The 19098-nt window shown below is 46.7% G+C and overlaps 1 protein-coding gene across 1 annotated transcript in view; it reads right to left on the reverse strand.

Moving 5' to 3' along the window:
- Nucleotides 1-15659: 15659 nt before the first annotated feature.
- DUSP10 (dual specificity phosphatase 10) overlaps nucleotides 15660-19098 on the reverse strand; it is a 33298-nt gene continuing 29859 nt past the window's right edge. The window contains exon 4 of the mRNA XM_068153524.1: nucleotides 15660-18239. Within this exon, the coding sequence (XP_068009625.1) occupies nucleotides 17974-18239 (266 nt within the window). The 3' untranslated portion in view covers nucleotides 15660-17973. The remainder of the gene's footprint in view (nucleotides 18240-19098) is intronic.

The following is a 19098-nucleotide window of genomic DNA, read 5'->3' on the forward strand; positions in this document are numbered from 1 at the left end:
ATAATTCCTCCTTCTCATCCTTTCTCTTCTCACTTAGTGGCTCTGAAGAGATACTAACTTGCTTCTGCTTGACCTTGGCTGCATTGTTTTGGTTAAGACTAACAGCAACTTTCTCTGCTCTCTCCCTCTCTCTCTCTCCTTTCTTTGGCCAGGGGAGTCTGGGTGGGCAGGGAGAGAGAAGCTGGTAGCTTCTTCTGGTTTCTGACCAGGGGAGCTCTCGTGCTGTTTGTTAATTGTCAATATCTGTAAACATTGTGTATTTTGTACGTATTCATTGCATTCCACTGTGGATTGTAGTTTTGCTTGTAAATACAGCTTTTTTGCTTCCAAATGAGCTGGTCTGACAAAGTGAATGTTGGGGGGGGAGGGGGAATTTCAACCCACCACAGTGACCCTCATCTAGACCTTCTCCCAACAGTCTGATTGTTTTGAGAGCTCCAGAGCTGGCCACAGTACTCCCAGTGGGGTCTCATAAGAGCAGAATAGAGCGGGGGGGGAGGGAAATCCCTTCCCCTGACTTGCTGGCCACATTTTGTTTGATACAGTTCAGGATAAGGAGGGATTTTTGGCTTTTGGAATCTAACTGGCTGGACTGGATTTGATAAGTGACCTGACAAAACAGTTTGACTTACCCCATCTCCCTTCTGCCGTGCCGCTTGATCACCAGAAGATACAGCAGTAACCCTCAGAGCCAAATTAGTTTGTTAAGACAGAAAGACTGCTTGCTGGGAAGGCAGGAGAGCTCAGGAACATGGTGCTTCAAAAAAAAATTGAATTTATCAGGTCAGAGCAGCTCCAGAAGCAAGCAAGGAGGCTTACTTCTTTCTGACTTAGAAGTTAATTCAAGTTATTCATCGACATGTCAAAAGCCAGCGTTGCTAACGGGACTGTAACGCAGGGAGGATTAAAACCACCCCAAACCCTCAGCATAATTAAGGTGAAAATATTTGTAAAGCACATTAATAAAATAATAACAGCATTCAATAATTACCCCTTTGTTTGCACCAGAAGAAAAAGAAAGCCTTTCAAGGCTTACTGAATGAGCTTGACACAAAATGAGTCAATCAGCCAGCTTTTGCATGTTGTTAAGACGACAGAAAGCAGGCTAGCTAATTGTGTGTGGAGGGTTATTTCTCTGGCATTCAGCCTCAAGGTCTCTTAAGGAGATGATGAAGGAGCAAAGCTAATCAAGAGCGAAATAAACAGCGCGAGCTACCACCAGTGGGGAAAATATGCTTGTTGTGGATTGAGAGGGGTCAAACTGTGTGCATGACCAGTTGGTCATCACCATCCATGGAGTCTGGGACTAAGCAAGCAAGTGATAAAAAGCTGGTGCTAAACATAAATCTAGGTGCTTAAGCCTTGCCATAAGTAGCCACTTTCCAATAGGTACATGGAGTTCGGGCTGAACTTCCAAAATGAGTGAGTAATTTAAAAAGCATGGGTACTGAGAGGCAGGCTCATGTTGTAATCACTCCAGCACTGTGGGCTTGATAACTAGACTGGAATTTGAACTTTCACTGATTTCTTTTCTGGGTTAGAGTGAGGATGATAAGGAAGGGGGGGGGGGAAATGATCACCTTTTCTGAGAAATATTGCATTCTGCCTGGAAGAGAGGAATTGAGTGATCAAAACATAATGTGTAGGAGTGGAGCAATCCAGAAAAGCCAAAAAGACAGACATATTTTTCTTTATAAATCATCTAAGTTTCCACAGTCAGGGCATGGGGAGAGAGGAGCAACAGGAACCAGGTGTGTAGAAGCAGCATCAAAGCCTCCAACTCCCTGAGCGCTTCAGCTTCAGGCAGCATTTGCAGGGCTTTTGAGATTGGTAGCTTGAGAAGATTTCAATTTGAAGGTGCTTAAAAGCTTTGAAGACTTTCAGCCCCAAGGCAGTAAAAAGGAAAAGAACATGCTTAAAAGGAGATCCATAAACTCATCTGTCACAAGCACAAGACTATCTCTAGCGAGATCATTTCCCACCACTGAATCTCACTGGGGTGAAAAATCATCTCTCTTGGACTACTGAGGATGCCCATGCTGCCTTTGTTGGGTCACCAGCCTGAGAGGTGGGACACCTTATCTGTATCTGTTTTCCTGGTCTCTGAACTGGTGTTATGGTCAATGGGATGGAGTCTAGTTGGAGACCTGTGTCTAGTGGAGTCCCTCAGGGTCAGTACTAGGACCAGTACTGTTCAATACATTCATTGATAAGATGGATGAGGGCACCGAGAGCACTGTCAGCAAGTGTGCTGCCCACACAAAGCTGGGTGGAGTGGCTGACACACCAGAAGGTTGTGCTGCCATTCAGTGAAACTTGGACAGGCTGGAGAGCTGGGCAGGCAGAAATTTGATGAAGTTCAATCAAGGGCAAGTGTAGAGTCTTGCACTTGGGAAGGAACAACTCCATGCACCAGCACAGGTTGGGGATAGAGCTGCTGGAGAGCAGTAAAGGGACCTGGGGATCCTGGTGGATGGAAGGATGACCACGAGCCAGCAGTGTGCTCTTGTGGCCAGGAAGGCCAATGCCATGCTGGGGTGGATTAGAAGGGGTGTGGTTAGTAGGTAGAGAAAGGTTCTCCTCCCCCCCTACCCTGCTCATGCCACATTTGGTATGCTGTGTCTAGTTCAGGGCCCCTCTGTTCAAGAAAGACAGTGAGCTGCTTGAGAGAGTCCAGGGCAGAGCCATGAAGATGATGAAGGGAGTGGAACATATTCCATATGAGGAGAGTCTGAGGGAGCTGAGGCTCTTTAGCTTGGAGGAGACCAAGGGATGACCTCATCAATGTTCATAAATATGTAAAGGGTGAGTGCCCAGGGGATGGAGCCAGACTCTGCTGGGTGATGCCCAATGACAGGACAAGGGGCAATGGGTGGAAGTTGAGGCAGAGGAAGTTCCATGGAAACATGAGGAAAGATTTTTTTCCCTGTGAGGGTGACAGAGCCCTGGAACAGGCTGCCCAGGGAGGTTGTGGAATTCTCCCTCGCTGGAGATATTCAAAACCTGCCTGGATGTGTTCCTGTGTGATCTGGTGTAGGTGATCCTGCTCTGGCCAGGGGGTTGGACTAGATGATCTCTTAAGGTCCCTTCCGGCCCCTGTGATTCCCTGATGCTTGAATATTTGGGCAAGTTTTAACCAGGATCTTCCAAGAAACCACGCACCTCTTTCCTGAGGACACTGTTCAAGTGCTCACATGTGGAAAACACCACAGCAATAAGACAGGCTCCAGCTTTCCCAAAACAAACCAACCAACCCTCAAACTGCTAATTGCAAGGATGCTTTTGAGGAAATCAGATTGCTGCTGGTGTGAGAACAGGTCTGCAAAGACCTCACTGGTGACTTCTGAAGGAAAATAAAGATGCTGTAAGCTTCTACAGAAGGATTCAGAGGCGGCAATCCTAGCCTCGTCCCCGCAGAATCAAAACTGTGCAAAGGAGACACAGAATTCTGACATTTGCATTTCAATGGGGGAATGGTGCTGTGGGATTATTGTAAATGATCCTTTTTACCTCATCAGTGCAATTATCTGCCTGAAACGGAGCAAAAGCCTCCTGGTAGCTGTCTTGGCAAACAATAAGCAGCAACTTTCAAAAGAAACAAGAGGCAAATTGCCAGCTAAGGAGGACGGATCTGTGTCACCAAGGTATTAAAACCTCTTTCTGCCTCAATTTGCTCGCTTCTAACTTGACCTTAGATGGCAGCTTCTTCACAGGACTGGTTTTAGCATCATTATGAACCATTTTGTTCTTTCCAGCACGTTTTCAGTTGGTTTGCTTGCATTGTACTGCAGGTCTTTAGCAGCTTTTACCGCTCGTGCTCTTTTATCACAGAGAAAACAATGCACTTCTTCCTTCCTTTTGCACTTTCTTGGCTATGTTAAACATCAAGTCTCCTTTAATTTAGCACTAACCATCCCCGGTGAATATTGCTGCATCTCTGACTGACCCAGGATAATTATGCACAAAGGCATAAGGGGTGGGGAGGGGAGTCATACAGCTGAAAAGAGAAGAGAATTCATCCTGTGGGGGAAAAGCCATTTCAGTGCTCTGCATTACAAAAGCCTTGTGTTGCCTTTATCTCTAGCCTGGTGTTCAGGCATACCTTGATTCCTCACTAGCATCTTGCAGAAGGAAAAATATGTTTCCCCTGGAGGTCAGATCAAGCAGAGCACAAGGCTTGTTGGCACAGCTGAGCGCTAGGGAAGTGGAGCTGAACAAGTCAGTCATGGGCAGAGTGAGGCCCTTGGCTTTCAAGCACACAAATTTTGCTACTCCCTACTTCTTGAACTGCTCTTTGGCAACTGAAAGCACTATATTGACTTTGGTTGCATAATACTGTTGCACAAGCACATTAATGTTCCTAACTCTCATTAAGAAGCGTTCCTACCACATTACCACATCCAGCATTGACTGAGTGCTCTTCAAGTGCTTGCAGGGCAAATCCAGAGAAGTTCATCAGTACTTGCTCCTTAGGGGCTATGGCTTCTCTTTGAGGAATAGAACAGAGTAAACCAGGTTGGAAGAGACCTTCAAGATCATAGAGTCCAACCTATCATCCAACACTATCTAATCAACTAAACCATGGCACCAAGCACCCCATCCAGTCTATTCCTAAACACCTCCAATGATGGTGTCTCCATCACCTCCCCAGGCAGCACATTCCAATGGCCAATCACTCTCTCTAGGAAGAATTTCTTTGTAACATCCAGTCTAAACCTCCCCTGGCACAGCTTGAGACTGTGTCCTCTTGTTCTGGTGCTGGTTGCCTGGGAGAAGAGACCAACCCTGGCCTGTCTATAAGCTCCCTCCAACCTAATTTCTTCCATTCACGTTTTCTGTGAGGAGGACTAGACTCCAAGACACAAGCCATTGCCTCCCCTTGTCTTACAGCTCAGAATGCTGGAGATGAGAATTAAGAGCACACTTCAGCACAGAAAGCTGACCAGAGAGACGACCAGAAACAAGGAAGCCTTCCCTAATGTTCCCTGAATGGAAGCATTCACTGACCAGAAGGCTGTGCTGCCAGTCAGCCAGACCTAGACAGGCTGGAGAGTTGGGTGGGAAGAAATCTAATTAAATGCTAGAAGGGCAAGCATAGAGTCTTGCATCTGGGGCAGAAGAACCCTTTGTACCAGTATAGGCTGAGGACTGATCTGCTGGAGAGCAGCATAGGGCAAATGGACCTGTGGGTCCTGATAGAAAGAAGGATAGTTGTGAGCCAGCAGTGTGTCCTTGTAACCAAGAAGGCCAAGGGCCTCCTGGGGTGTATTAGGAGGAGTGTGGTTAGTAGGTTGAGAGAGGTTTTCCTCCTCTTCTCTGCCCTAGTGAGGCCACATCCAATAGGTCCAGTTCTGGGCCTTTCAGTTCAACAAGGGCAGGGAAGGGAGTGGAATCACTGAGGGAGCTGGGTCTCTCTATCTTGGAGAGGAGGTGCAGAACAAATTGCCTGAAGACAATACAAACAGGACAGAGGAGCCTGTATTTGTTTTCTCTGTCCCACTGATACCAGGCTGGATCACACCACAAATGAACTCTTGGATTCAAACTGGAAGAGCAGCAGCCACATTTCAGCATGGCAGAACACTAATCTGCTATCATTGACAAATCTGGGCTGCACCATAACACAGGCAACGGAGGTCAGTTCTGAGCACCCATGGTCCCATCAGTGACCCTCACAGAACCTACACCAGCCCCTGGGAAGGTGCCTCCACAGCCTCAGGGTGCTTCAAAACCTGTGAAACAAATGTGGCATTCAGGAAAAGCTCTTCTCTCTACTACCATTGGTTGTTTGGAATTATTATCCACTGGGAAGTACTGGCATTCCTTATGGAAGAGCAACAGGAAATCACCTCAAGTTGTGCCAGGGGAGGCTTAGGTTGGATATTAGGAAATATTTCTTTCCTGAGAGAGTGGTCAGGCATTGAAACAGGCTGCCCAGGGAGGTGGTGGAGTCACTGTCCCTGGAGGTGTTAAAAACTTTGCACTGGAACTTTGGGACATGACTTAGTGGGCATGGTGGTGCTGGGTTGACAGTTGGACTTGATGACCTTCAAGGTCTTTTCCAACTGAAACAACTCTAGGATTTCAACATTTGCCCAGACTGAGACATTGAAGAATTGGTTCGTTTAGAGATGACCAAAAAGTTGTGATAAAAGTCAAAGCACTTCTTTCCAACAGCAACTTTATATATGCACCCAGAAGTCTTGTTTTTTTTGGGGGGGAGGGGGGTGTGTGTGTTAGAAATCAAACAATTTTATTGCTAAAAAGGTCAAAGTGACACAGCCTGACCTTATCAAAAGGGTTGACTTCCAATTCTTTCCTAAACAGATACCTTCTCAGGATTATGCATTCCAGGTGATGCCTTGCTGCTAATGAAATGAATCATTGACCTAATGAAAATCAAATCATTTTCATCTACCTAATGAATAAGATGCAAGCTGCTTATTCCAAAAACCCCTCATCAGTTCCAAGTGAAAAGAGAATTCCCTAAGAACACAATGGAAATAGACTAAGGAGGCTTCAAATGAAGTGCAGAGATGCTTAGCCTTCACATGCACCCAGCATGGAAAATTTTAGCCTCAAATAACACAAGTTCAGCAAAGCTTTAAGGAACTGAAACTTGAGCCTTCACATGGCAAGAGCAAGGAAACTTCAATGAGACTAACAGAGCCAGCAGAGTGATGACAAAGCGCACAAGAGCCCTCTCTGTGGCAACAAAACTGAACCTCCATGGAGAAAAGGTTGCTGGAAAGCCAAGAGGGTTTTCAGCTGGGCAAAGCTGCCAATAGGCTGGACATCCAGCCTCGTCTCCTAGCATTAGGATGCCAGTTGGCTTTCAAATGCCCAAATGGCTTTCAGTTACCAGGATGCAGCTAGTCCCAGGAATTCCTCTCTGGAATCCAGGAGGATATCAAAAACCTCAGATGAGCACACTGTCTCCACTGCCTTCTGCAGGTCTCCTCTCTCAACCCAACTCTCCCTGCTGCCTAGAGTGGAGGCTAAGGTGGACTTTTGGCCATGCAGAAACTCCCTTTCTATCTGTGTCACTGTTTCTATCTCTCTGAACCAGCCCAATGATATCAAAGAAATGCATGAAGAAAACTTCTTTTGATCTAGCCCAGCTTCTAGAAACCATTTCTTTCCCTGAGCAGCATCTTATCTTCAGAGGTCCAGCTACCAGAGGTGTTGTTCCTGATATTGCATCACTCAGAAGAGATCTGGCATGATCCCTCAAACCCAGATAAGGAAGGACTTCAGCACCCAGTCTTCCCTTTGTGTGTCATCCTCTGTGTCTTAGCAACTCCCACATGCAGTACTTTTCAGTATGAGCTTATGCCTTTTCCACTTGCCAGTCATTAAAAGCCTGATTTATCTTTTTTTTCCCACCTTAAAGCTGAAAAAAAGGAAGCAATCTCCAGCTGAAACAGGAAGGAGAATTTTAATAGGCAAACCATCATTAGTCTGTGGGTGCAGACCCTCTGCTTGGAGTGCTACTGAGGGCATCTGGCAGACAAACATAGGAGAGGTTAAAGAAGCAAAAGTTACAATGATGTATTTCCTTGGGATCTTAAGATGTCCCAGAAATCCTTTTGCCCAGTTTCTCCATACATGACCCTTACTCTGACAGACCACACTAAGTCCTGGTTCTTCTTGCTTGTGGACAATGAGCTGTCACCACAGCAAAAGCAAGGCAGAGGTAGCAGGAGTTTGTTTGCTTAATTCCCCAGTGCTTTATCTAGCTCTGTCCAGCCCAGTCATCCTGAGCATTCAGCTGGGAGGGTTGTTGGGTTCAGCATAGCCTGGATAGTATGACTATGACTTTCATACAATCTCCTGACTGGAGGAGATTGAAAGATCATCAAGTACAATCATCATCTAACATCTCCCTGTACACAACATTTCCCTGTGCTGCTCACCCAAAAGTCTTTTAAACACCTCCAGGGATGGTGACTACCATGTAGCTGGGCAGCCTGTCCCAGGGACCAATGACCCTTTCGGTGAAGAGATTTTTCCTACTATCCAACCTAAACCACCCCTGATGCAACCTGAGGCTGGTGCCATGGTTTAGTAGTCATGAGGTCTTGGGTGACAGGTTGGACTTGCTGATCTTTGAGGTCTTTTCCAACCTTATTGATTCTATGATTGAGGCTATTTCCTCTCATCCTATCACTTGTTACCTGGGAGAAGAGACCAATCCCCACCTTCCTACAACCTCCATTAAGGTAGCTGTAGAGAAGAATGGGGTCTTCCCTCAGCCTCCTCTTCTCCAGCTTTGCAAGGTGCTGAGTGGGAAAGGGCTCAGTCCTCAAAGTGGGGCAGCAGCACCACAGCAGTGGACTAGAAGAGGCTGCTGTCTAGCCATACAGTTTGCAATGCCAATAATGGAAAATACATGAAGAATCATAGCTAGCTTTCACCAGGCATTAGCCTGTCCCAACCCCAAATCTCCTGCCTTCACAACACAGGCAGCTGGATAGAAGACTAAATCCCCATTTAGCAGTCAAGACAGTGGTACTGTCACACCTGTGCTTGCCCTGTCACTATGGTCCCCATCTTTGCACAGCTTTCCTCCATCCTGTAGCACCAGGGAGGCAGCACTCTGCAGCTCATGATGCACCACACAGCCTCTGCCCTAAGTAGGAGCATTTCCTGAGTTTTATCAGCCCCCAGCTGTGGCTTTCTTGTCCCTTTAGTCCCAGACTCCAGGCTCCTACTGCAGGGATTTCAGGTTGATTGCAACTGAGTGCCCTTAAAGACTCAGGTTCAGTTTTCAAGGGTAGCTCAGGCCATTTCTTCAGAGAAAATTTCTGCAAACACAGCTTAGACCAAAGTCACCAAGGACAGCAAGAAAACAGTCTTGGTTTGCTAGCAGCACTTATCATACCCCTGAAAAAGCTTTGTGCAGGTGTCCAAGAAGGGGAAAAACAGAAGGCAGGAGGACAGTAGCACAGGCCCCCTACCTGTCTTTGATGAATTATGACTTTGATGACAAGGCTGTAAGCAGTTTAAAGCCATGCCAGCTGGGTCTGGTGAGGGAGTGTGGTTCCCACCACACAGGTACTTGTGCTGCACAGCTGATAGTCACCAGCACAGGCAGCAGCCCCACTCCTCCCTGACTGACAAGAGATGCTGGTGTGATGCTTCACTACTCACCAACACGACCCCCTGCACTGCAGGGCCTGATAAACCAGTGCTCTAGCTCAGCCTAAAGTTGGGGGTTCACAAACATCTGCATGCACTTTGGGAGCCTCTTACAGAATCAGAATTGTTTTGGTTGGAAAAGACCTCTAAGATCATTGAGTCCAATCATCAACCTAAGGCAACCATGGCCATTAAACCATGTTCCCAAGTGCCACGTCCACACATTCCTTGAACACCTCCAGGAACAGTGACTCCACCACCTCCCTGGGCTGCCTGTTCCAATGCCTGACCACTTTTTCAGTATTTTCCCCAATGTCCAGTTTAAACCTCTCCTAGCACAATCTCAGGCCATTTCCTCTCATTCTATTACCTGAACACTGCAAAGCCTCTCACAACCTAGGTCATCTGTGTTGTGGAGAGGCAGCCCAGCCAAGTGGAAGTCTCTTTGGGCCCGTGCTATCTTTTCCAAACACACTGAAAACTGAAAGCCAGGTTTGTTGAGATCAGAGCTATTCTGGTGCAGACAGGCTATGTGCTGCTGATGGGTAGGATTAATGAGCCAGGCTGCTCCTCCATTGCAATTAGACACAACACAGTGACTATTTTGGTGCCGTTTCTCTGCAGAGCACTCAGATGGCTTTATCAGCCCCTTCTGTATCCTCATGGAACTGTGGCTTTGTTAAACACCGGATGGTAAACTGCCAGAGATATGCACTGAGCTTCATTTGGAGCTAAGGTGCAGAGGACCATTTGTTAATGCCCATACAGCAGTAGAAAAGGGTTTAGTGAATGGCACTAATAAGACTTCAGTGTCGCTTCTTGGAAGCTAAAATTGCTCTGGCATTTCCAGCCCGTATAGGACAGCTGGACACAAGAAGGAACTAATTTGCTCTGCTTTCAAGAAGAGGAGCCTCAGCATCTGAAACTGTAGATAATCACCATGTTTATCAGCAACCAGCTGAAGTTTTGAGAGAACAGAATAGAATAGACCAGACCATGTTGGAAAAGACCTTTGAGATCATCGAGTCCAACCTATCACCCAACATCATCTAATCAACTAAACCATGGCACCAAGCACCCCATCCAGTCTCTCCCTAAACACCTCCAGTGATGGTGACTCCACCACCTCCCTGGGCAGCCCATTCCAATGGCCAATCACTCTTTCTATGAAGAACTTCTTCCTAACATCCAGCACCAACCTCCCCTGGCACAGCAGTATTGTGACTTTAGTAAAGCAAGAGTTCTAGCTCCTGGGCTCTGTTCCTCACTCTAGTCTGTGACCATGGACAGCCCTTTCATCCACCCCTGCTGCAAAAATGGGAAGGACATCATCCATAAAAAGGATGAGGTCTTGCCCCCTGCTTCCACAGTGTTTTATTACAAGCATGGAGGATACTCAGAAGCAGAGAAGACTCCTCAAGAAATCCAAGCCAATATACTATGTTTCATACAAACCCTACAGAGCTGTGAGCATTTTATCTGCCCAGGTTCCCTGACCAAGGTTGTGTGTTCATGAATCCAGAACTGCTGCCTATGCTTCTGACTAGATGTTTTGTATCTGCCCAAGAGCTGGACTGGAAAGAGCTCTTACAAATCTAGTGGCTCTCTCTATTCAGAGTCCCTGCATCACACCTCTGTCCATCCTTATAGCAACTTACCGCTCTGCTCTACAACGTGATCTTTAAACGCTCCACGGGCGGCTGCCAGAAGCGCAACTTGATATGAAGCCCACAAGTGCCAGACAGCTCCTTCATCTCTCCATGACAAATAACTCTTCAGCATAAAGCCATGCTCTCCAATGTCACCTCTTTATATAGACAATCAAAGAAGCTAAGGTACAGCAAGCAGAAGCGTGGAGACAAGGCATATGAATCAGATTACATTTAACCTCTGGCTTATTGCTTTTACCCATCAGAAGTAGTTGGTTACATGTTTTAATCTGGACTTGCTGATTCATGCTAGTGGGTTGGGGTGTTTTTTTTTCCCCTCAGTGTTTCTGTACTGTGCTGAACTCTTCCTCTCCCAGACACAGCAATTCTTACCCCCAGGAATAAAACTTCAGGTTATTTTTGCTTGTCACTGGAATGAACCCAGCCCTGAGGCAGGAGCTCACGGGCTCTGTGCTCGCTCTGACAAACTCGCCTCACAACCTGATACCACACTGAACAGATGGGCACCTCACGGTGGAGGATTTAAACCAGACTAGATCCAGCCAAATTTGACAGCAGCTCAGACAGCTTCGGAGGCAAAGGACCATATCTCTACATACTCCAGGATACTGGCTCCTTAAAGACAGAAAGGTCAGCTACTGAGCCACCACAGCAGGATTCTGGCTTCAAATGGTGTAAATTCTGATACAGCACACTGCACACCTGACAGGCCTCCTCACCCTGGGCAGCACCAACCAGAGACTGGCATGGCACTCAGCAGGTGTTTACAAGATGTAATTTTGTCATCCCAGCAATGTCCCTTGTTTCTAGCAACAGGCTGGTTGCAAGCTTGCAAGTAGGAATTGCTGCAGGAAAAGGTCTCAGGCTCTAGTTTCACTAGGAAAGATGCTGCCTCGATAATACTTAAATCAGCCTAGCAGCCCATCAGGGTGACTGTAAATATTCATCCCACTGCAGTACACCTTCAGAATGACTGGCTGTAAATCACTTTTCTCCAGTCTGAGGAATGACAGCATTGGAAAAGATGCAGAAGACAGCTAAAACAAGAGAATAAAGGAGACTGCTCCTTTATCTGATGCTTTACTGGGACAATGCACCTGCAGAAATTCAGAAAGTCAGGCGTGATGATATTTTGAGCAACCTGATTAGTTGGAGATGTCCCTGTTTACAGCAGGAGGTTGGACTAGATGAAGTCTAGAGGTCCCTTCCAACACAATGCATTCTGTGAATATAGGATAAAGGTCCAACAGAGAAAGAGGAGACAGAAGAAGAAAGCAACTCAGCAGAAGTAGCAATGGATTGTGAGGAGATAGTTAAGATTGCACCCAGCACCGGGAGGAAGCTGGGGTCTGGCAGCACCCAGGACTGCTCCTGGGAACATGGCACAGCTTGAATCACCTCCTTTTGCTGTCAGCAGCAGCATACACTGCCAGAAAACCAAGGGCTCTAATCATCAGATACAGATGTCAGGCTGTCCTCAAACCATTTGAAACCCGCTCACCAGTAATCTCCTGTGGTACCTACAGGAGCAGCAGGCAAACATGCCACAAGAAAGCAGTCTCTAATGAGACACCCATCAGCCACTTGTTATCTCTTCTTGATTAACTCAGCCAAGAGACTTAACTCAGTCAAGAGACAGCATGCTTTATTTTTGACTTCCCTACTGAAACAGCACCTTCAGCTCCCAGGAGACTTTCTACTGCTGGTACACTGCACATGCTGGGAGCCAGCTCCAGCACAGCTGAGCAGGACCCAAGGCAAAAAACACACTCCCAGTCTGTTCAGCACTTTCCCACACCCCTTGTGTCTGCTATCTCAGCCTCATCTGCCCCTGCATGTGCTTTTGAACATGCCTTCCTACATGGAATCCTTGGCACATCTTGTGACCAGAAGGTAACAACACTCTTCCTACGTGGCTGTTGCATCTTGAAAAACTCCTAGCCTATATCTGTCAAGTGGGTAGGAGAAGGACCTTCAATTCATCTTTCCCCAGAGGATGTTAGCACAACATTTGTGAAAGGCAAAGCTATAGGAAGCCTCAGAAAAATCAACTGCCAAGACAAAAAGAGGATTTAGTTTGGTCCCCAGTGTGATGCAGAAGAATGAAACACATGAGATACTTAGCATGGAAAGTTAATCTCTGGCCCATAAGAGTATGACCTTAAAATCAGGATAGCTTGCAAGAGCAATTAATTGAACAGTTTTAGTTTATAGCATGTCTTACCACTCACACACACCAACGATTCACCATTTGGTAGAACTGCTGTAAAGAGAAAGGGGATTCACAACCAGAATACAGAATTAACCAGGTTGGAAAAGACCTTCAAGATCATCAAGTCCAGCACTACTTAATCAACTAAACCAACTGCCTCCTCCAGTCTCCTTTTAAACACCTCCAGTGATGGTGACTCCACCACCTCCCTGGGCAGTACATTCCAATGGCCAATCTCTCTTCCTGGGAAGAATTTCTTCCTAACATCCAGCTTAAACCTCCCCTGGTGCAGCTTGAGACTGTGTCCTCTTGTTCTGGTGCTGGTTGCCTAGGAAAAAAGACCAACCCCCACCTGGCTACAACCTCCCTTCAGGTAGTTGTTGAGAGCAATAAGGTCTCCCCTGAGCCTCCTCTTCTCCTGGCTAAGCAACCCCAGCTCCCTCAGCCTCTCCTCATAGGGCTTGTGCTCCAAACCCCTCACCAGCTTTGTTGCCCTTCTCTGAACATGTTGCAGCAACTTAACATCTTTCCTAAACCAAGGGGCCCAGAACTGGACACAGGACTCAAGGTGTGTCCCAACCAGGTCCCTCTCTGCCTGGCTGCTCTCCAGCCACCCTGACCCCAGCCTGTAGCACTGCATGGGGTTGTTGTGGCCAATGTGTAGAACCCTGCACTTAGATGTGTTAAATCTCATGCCCTTGGACTCTGTCCATTTGCCCAGCCTGTCAAGGTCCTTCTGCAGAGGGACCAGAAGCAGCACTTGCTCCAAACACCTTGCCTGGCTTTGCAAGTCGGATTTCAGGGACCCACTCCCAAGACCTGGGTCTCAAGGGCAATGCCCTCAGAACAAGCGCTCAGGGATCTATCTCAAGCTCCTAAAGGGGGAAGAATGGAAAGTAAGTTCTGAGGTAACCAGTTTTCCAGGACAGCAGCTATTTTGGCACACCACACGCACAAGTACGCAATGCTGACGCTGAGCGGGGAAAAGCAGGTCCTCTCTCCTCGCTGATGCCCACACACATCAAAGGCCATCCAATTATTTCCCTGATTTGTATTTTGTTTCAGCTGTGCCCTGTCTCAGAGAGGCTGTAAATGTGCTACAGGAGCTTGCTGATCCAGCCAGAGACTCAAAATCAGAAATAAACCTTTCTGGAGATCTCTGTGGCAGGACACCACCAATGGCTCTTTAAACTGCCTCACAGTTGTGTCCCCCAGCCCTTGCTTCCTCCTCAAAATGAGGGCAAATCTCTCTCTCTCATTTTTTTTTCTGGGTAGGAGTGTATGGTGCTCAAAGGCCTTCTACTGATATGCAGGCTCATGTTTGCAGGGCAACATACTGGGAGCCAGAAAAGAGGCATCTCCTACACACGTGCACACAGACAGGACTCCCAGGTGCTCAAACACTCTGCAAACACTAATTGAATTTCTCCTGCCCCCAGGCACAAAGATATCATTTGCTGGCCTCAAGAAATTCTGCCTGACAAAAAAATTCAGCATTTATCCCCAGTCTGTCCCCTCTTGAAGTGGTTCCAAGGCTGCTATTTCCCAGCATTGCCTTCAGTGGAACATAAACCCCTAAGCTCCTCTCCTACAGCCCAGCTCCAGTCTCTTCTAAAGGAATGGGTCTGCACACAGGAGAGGTTTGATCCAGCCCATCCCTTCTACTGGCAGATCCACAGCAAACTCCACTCACAACCTTGCATCACCACAATCATTTCCAAGTTTACTGCAGTGGGGAGCAGTATCAGGCACTGCTTCTCCCCCATAATGACAACAGAGGCTTGGGAGGTTTCTTCAGCAGGGAGCAAGCATTCCAAACTCCATGTTCAAGCATGTAGCAGCAGCACTGCTCAGTCTCACCAAGGCAAATGCATCAGACTCTCTGCAGCCAGTACCTCACTGAGGGCTGCTCTTCAGCTAAAATAAATACCAAATGCAAGAACTTACACAGCTGAGAACTTGATCTTGATCCAAGCCAGCATGGAGCAGTTGAGGCAGAACCACAGAGGATGCCATGAGTCACATCAGCATGGCAGGCCCTTCCTTCCACTGGAGACATTCGCATCAGGCCATGTAGCACAGGAACAAGAAAACAGCAGTAGCAGAAAAGACCAATTTTGAACCAAGTCCTCCTTCCCCTCATGCTTAGGAGAGCTGTGTCACACTCAGGCAGCTCACACGCTCCCCTGCTGAGTGTTTCCCTGGCACAGCACTGGGACTAGGACAGAGGCTGCAAGGACCAACTTTCCAGCCAGCTCTTAGCCCTGCTGCACCTGCTTTAATTTCTCTGGCAAGAAACAAAGAGGTTTTATAACCCACTCCCTGCCATCAAACCACCTGCAGTTCATTGAGAACAGCTGGAAAAGATTGGGCCCAATCAAAAGGAAAGGGTGGGGTGCAGGGAAGGGCAGAGACCACCTTTGGTACAGCACCTCCTTCATTTTGGAGCAAGAAGGCTTCCAACCAGCAAACAGCAACTTCTCTATGCAGCTGCTCTCTCCTTAACCCCTAGGAGTGATCACAGTCTGAGGTTTGCCACCCGGGCAACGCTTGCTGCCAAGGGCACCTCAGCCAAAGGACCAAGACTGATCAAAGAATTAAAAATACAAAAACCAATAATAATTAAAAAAAATCAATTCCAGTAGAAAAATAATTTAATAAAGGGATGAGTTTCAAGAAAATATCTATATAGTAACAACATTTTAAGTCAAATGTCCACAAAAATATACATGTCTAATGTGATTATACATTAAGTTTTCTGACAGGTCCTGTTTAAACCTTGGTTCAGTCCATCTGGGTTTTCATCTAGGAAAAACCTTCACTGCCATCAGACTTTTGGGGATGCATCACTTTGCACAACAGAATCTTCCCAACTCCGTTTAGGCTCACAGAAGTATTTTAGAGTTGGTCACAGCCCAGGAGAGATCAGGTTATACCATACCATTGCAAATAAAGAGGAAATACAAACAAAGCAAGCAGAAGTCAGCCACCCTAAGGGACTCTGCCAAGCAGAAACATCAGCCCTACAAAATGCACCACACTGAACACTGACACAGCTGGAAGTGGAGGCAGATGAAGATGGGCAAGACAGAGGAACATCCTAGGAGGAGAAACTCCCAGGAACGGTGGAACTGCAAAAGGAGAGGGACTATAGAGGCCAGGGAACAGCACACACAGGACCAACGTATTTCTAGGAACCGGACAACTTGGGAAGATAGAAAAAGCTAATTGCAGGAAGAGGAGAAGGAATCAGTGGAGAATGTTTATTTCTTATTTTTCCAAAATGCCTACTGAGCTGCAGAACCCACAGGTCTGTCCCAGAGAGCCCTCGCCGCTAGCGCTGCTAGTTCAAACTGGACAGCTCCAAATCTGACCCAACTTGGAGGGGAGGAGACATCCGGTTACAGAAATTGAAGGATGCAAATGTACAGTAGAAAATAAAGGCAAAACATTCCACCAGCAAAGGACAGGAAGGAAACACTCAAGAGGAGATGCCAAAAGAAGTGATACCGCTTTTGTCGGGGCAGGAGGGGGGATAGAGGCGGGGGGAGAGAAGATATACACAGCAACGACACCAAAAAAAACCAACCCAAAAAGTACAGAATGGGAAAGAAAAACAAAACCCCAACCCCCAGAAAGAAAAAGGGGAAACACTGCTAAAGAAATAAAAAGGACACACATTCTCCAAAAGATTTTTCTGGTTTATAACAACAACTTTGTCTTTTTTCTTCCTTTTTTCTTGGCTGTTTTGTTTTTTTTTTACACAGACAACTGAAACACACCAACACTTTGTGCGAAAAAAGTCTTAAATAAACTTTGCTCGGTCTTGGGGTTGTTTGCTTGGGGTTTTTTTCGTGTGTGTGTGTGTGTTTGTGTGTGTACATTCTGACATACAGACGTAACAAGGTTCGTGGCGCTGTCACCAGGATCAAAACCATACAAAGGAACGAAGTAACCGCTGAACATTTAGCCTTCCCGAACCCAGCTGGCTGCTGTTGCACTATTAGCCGTGAAAAATTATCATCTTAGTAGTGGGCAGCCAGCTCTCTCTTAACAGAGCACTCCAAACAACCCCCAAATTATTATTGCACAAGAAGCCAGTGAAGGCATATGGCATAGAATGATCAAAGTCCCTTTACTGTTAAAACCTTACAGCCCCAAAATAGAAAAATAGAACTGGAACATGAAACACGCCAAATAAACTTTGTCTTTTCTTTTCTTTTCTCCTTTTTGTTTGCTTTCTTTTATTATTATTGTTATTATTATTTTATCTTCTTTAGTTTGAGTCAGGAGTGTGAAAAAGTGCCTTGCAGACTTCTGAAGCTGCTCTGATTTCCTCTGCATCGGTGAGCGTTAACTAGGTTATCTTTAGCAAAGCCTTTGCAGAACCAAGGCCCTTCTGTTTCAGGGAGTTTGGGGAGGGTTTGGGGTTGTTTTTTCTTTCCCCCCTGCTTTGTTTTGGCTGTTCGTGTTTCATTTATCAACTTAGGTTTCTTCAGTCTATGAACCTGCACAGACTACTTAGCCATAAACTCTACAAGTAGCTGGAGAGAGGAGGGGGGTGGGAAAAAAAATAAACATTTAAAAACCAAACAAAAGCCAAATATTTCTTCTTTTTCTTGTTTTGACTTTTTTAAAAGTACTCCTTTTTTGTTTTGCTCTGAAGCCTCCCTGCTCTGCCGGTGTCTGGGAAGGAACTCACAACAGCATCCCAAACACGGCGAAGTTCTTGGAGCTTTTAAAAACCTCTCCTCACCAAAAAACAAAGAAAAGAAAAAAGAGAGAGGTTTTTTTACACCAAAAAAAAGTTTGCCACAAAAACTCCCCCCCCTCCCCAACCTTGAAAGCTAAAAAGAAACCCCCCACGACCCACCCGTCGCTGCCCCACATCAGGTCGAAGAAGAGGTTAAACCCCTTTGGGGGGGGGAGCGTCTCCCGGCAGCTTCGCCGTCACACGACGGTCTCCACGCCGATCAGCTTTGGTGTGAGGATCCGAGGGGTGACGCCGTTGTTGAGGTCTTCTTCGAACTCCAATAACTGCCCCATGAAGTTAAGGTTAGGGGAAATGATTGGTCGTTTGCCTTTCACAAACTTGTAGGCATCCGTCATGGTCATGCGCGTGTGCTTCATTAGGTAGGCGATAACGATGGTGGCGGAGCGGGACACGCCGGCCTGGCAGTGGATGAGGAGACCTTTGCCACACTGATGAGCTTCCTCTGGAATGAAGAGAGACAGAAGGAAGTAAGACTTGTGTCAGCCTCTAAATCAGAAAGGAAGGGGGGGTAAATCAATACAATGAAGAGTAGAATAGAATAGAATAGACCTTCAAGGTCATCGCATCCAACCTATCAACCAATCCAACCCATCTAATCAACTAACCCATGGCACCAAGCACCCATCAAGTCCCCTCCTGAACACCTCCAATGATGGTGACTCCACCACCTCCACGGGCAGCCCATTCCAACAGGCAATCACTCTCTCTGTATAGAGCTTCTTTCTAACATCCAGCCTAAACCTCCCCTGGCACAGCCTGAGACTGTGTCCTCTTGTTATGGTGCTGGCTGCCTGGGAGAAGAGACCAACGTATCTTTATTTGATTAGAAGCACAGCAGTCTTTCATAGAATCCCAGAATTGTTCCAGTTGGAAAAGACCTCTAAGATCACTGAGTCCAATCATCAAGCTAAGATCACTGTGACCACTAAACCGTGTCCTGAAATGCCATGTTCACACGTTTCTTGAATTCCTCCAAGGGTGGTGACTCCATCACCTCCCTGGGCAGCCTCTTCCAGTGCCTGACTACTCTTGCAGTCAAGCAAATTGTCCTAATGTTCAACCTAAACCTCCCCTGACTCTATTTCAGGCTATTTCCTCCCATTCTATCTCCTGATACTAGGGAGAAGAGACCAACCCCTGCCTCACTACAATCTCATTTGATGTAGCTGTAGAGAGCAAGAAGGTTTCCCCTCAGCTTCTTCTCCAGACTAAACAACCCCAGTTTCCTCAGCCACTCCTCACCAGACCTATTCTTCAGACCCTTCACCAGCTTTGTTACCCTTCTCTAGACATACTCCAGC

The sequence above is a fragment of the Melanerpes formicivorus genome, unplaced genomic scaffold (genome assembly GCF_026170545.1).
Source record: "Melanerpes formicivorus ecotype bairdi unplaced genomic scaffold, bMelFor1.0.p_v2 SCAF_26, whole genome shotgun sequence".
NCBI lineage: Eukaryota > Metazoa > Chordata > Aves > Piciformes > Picidae > Melanerpes > Melanerpes formicivorus.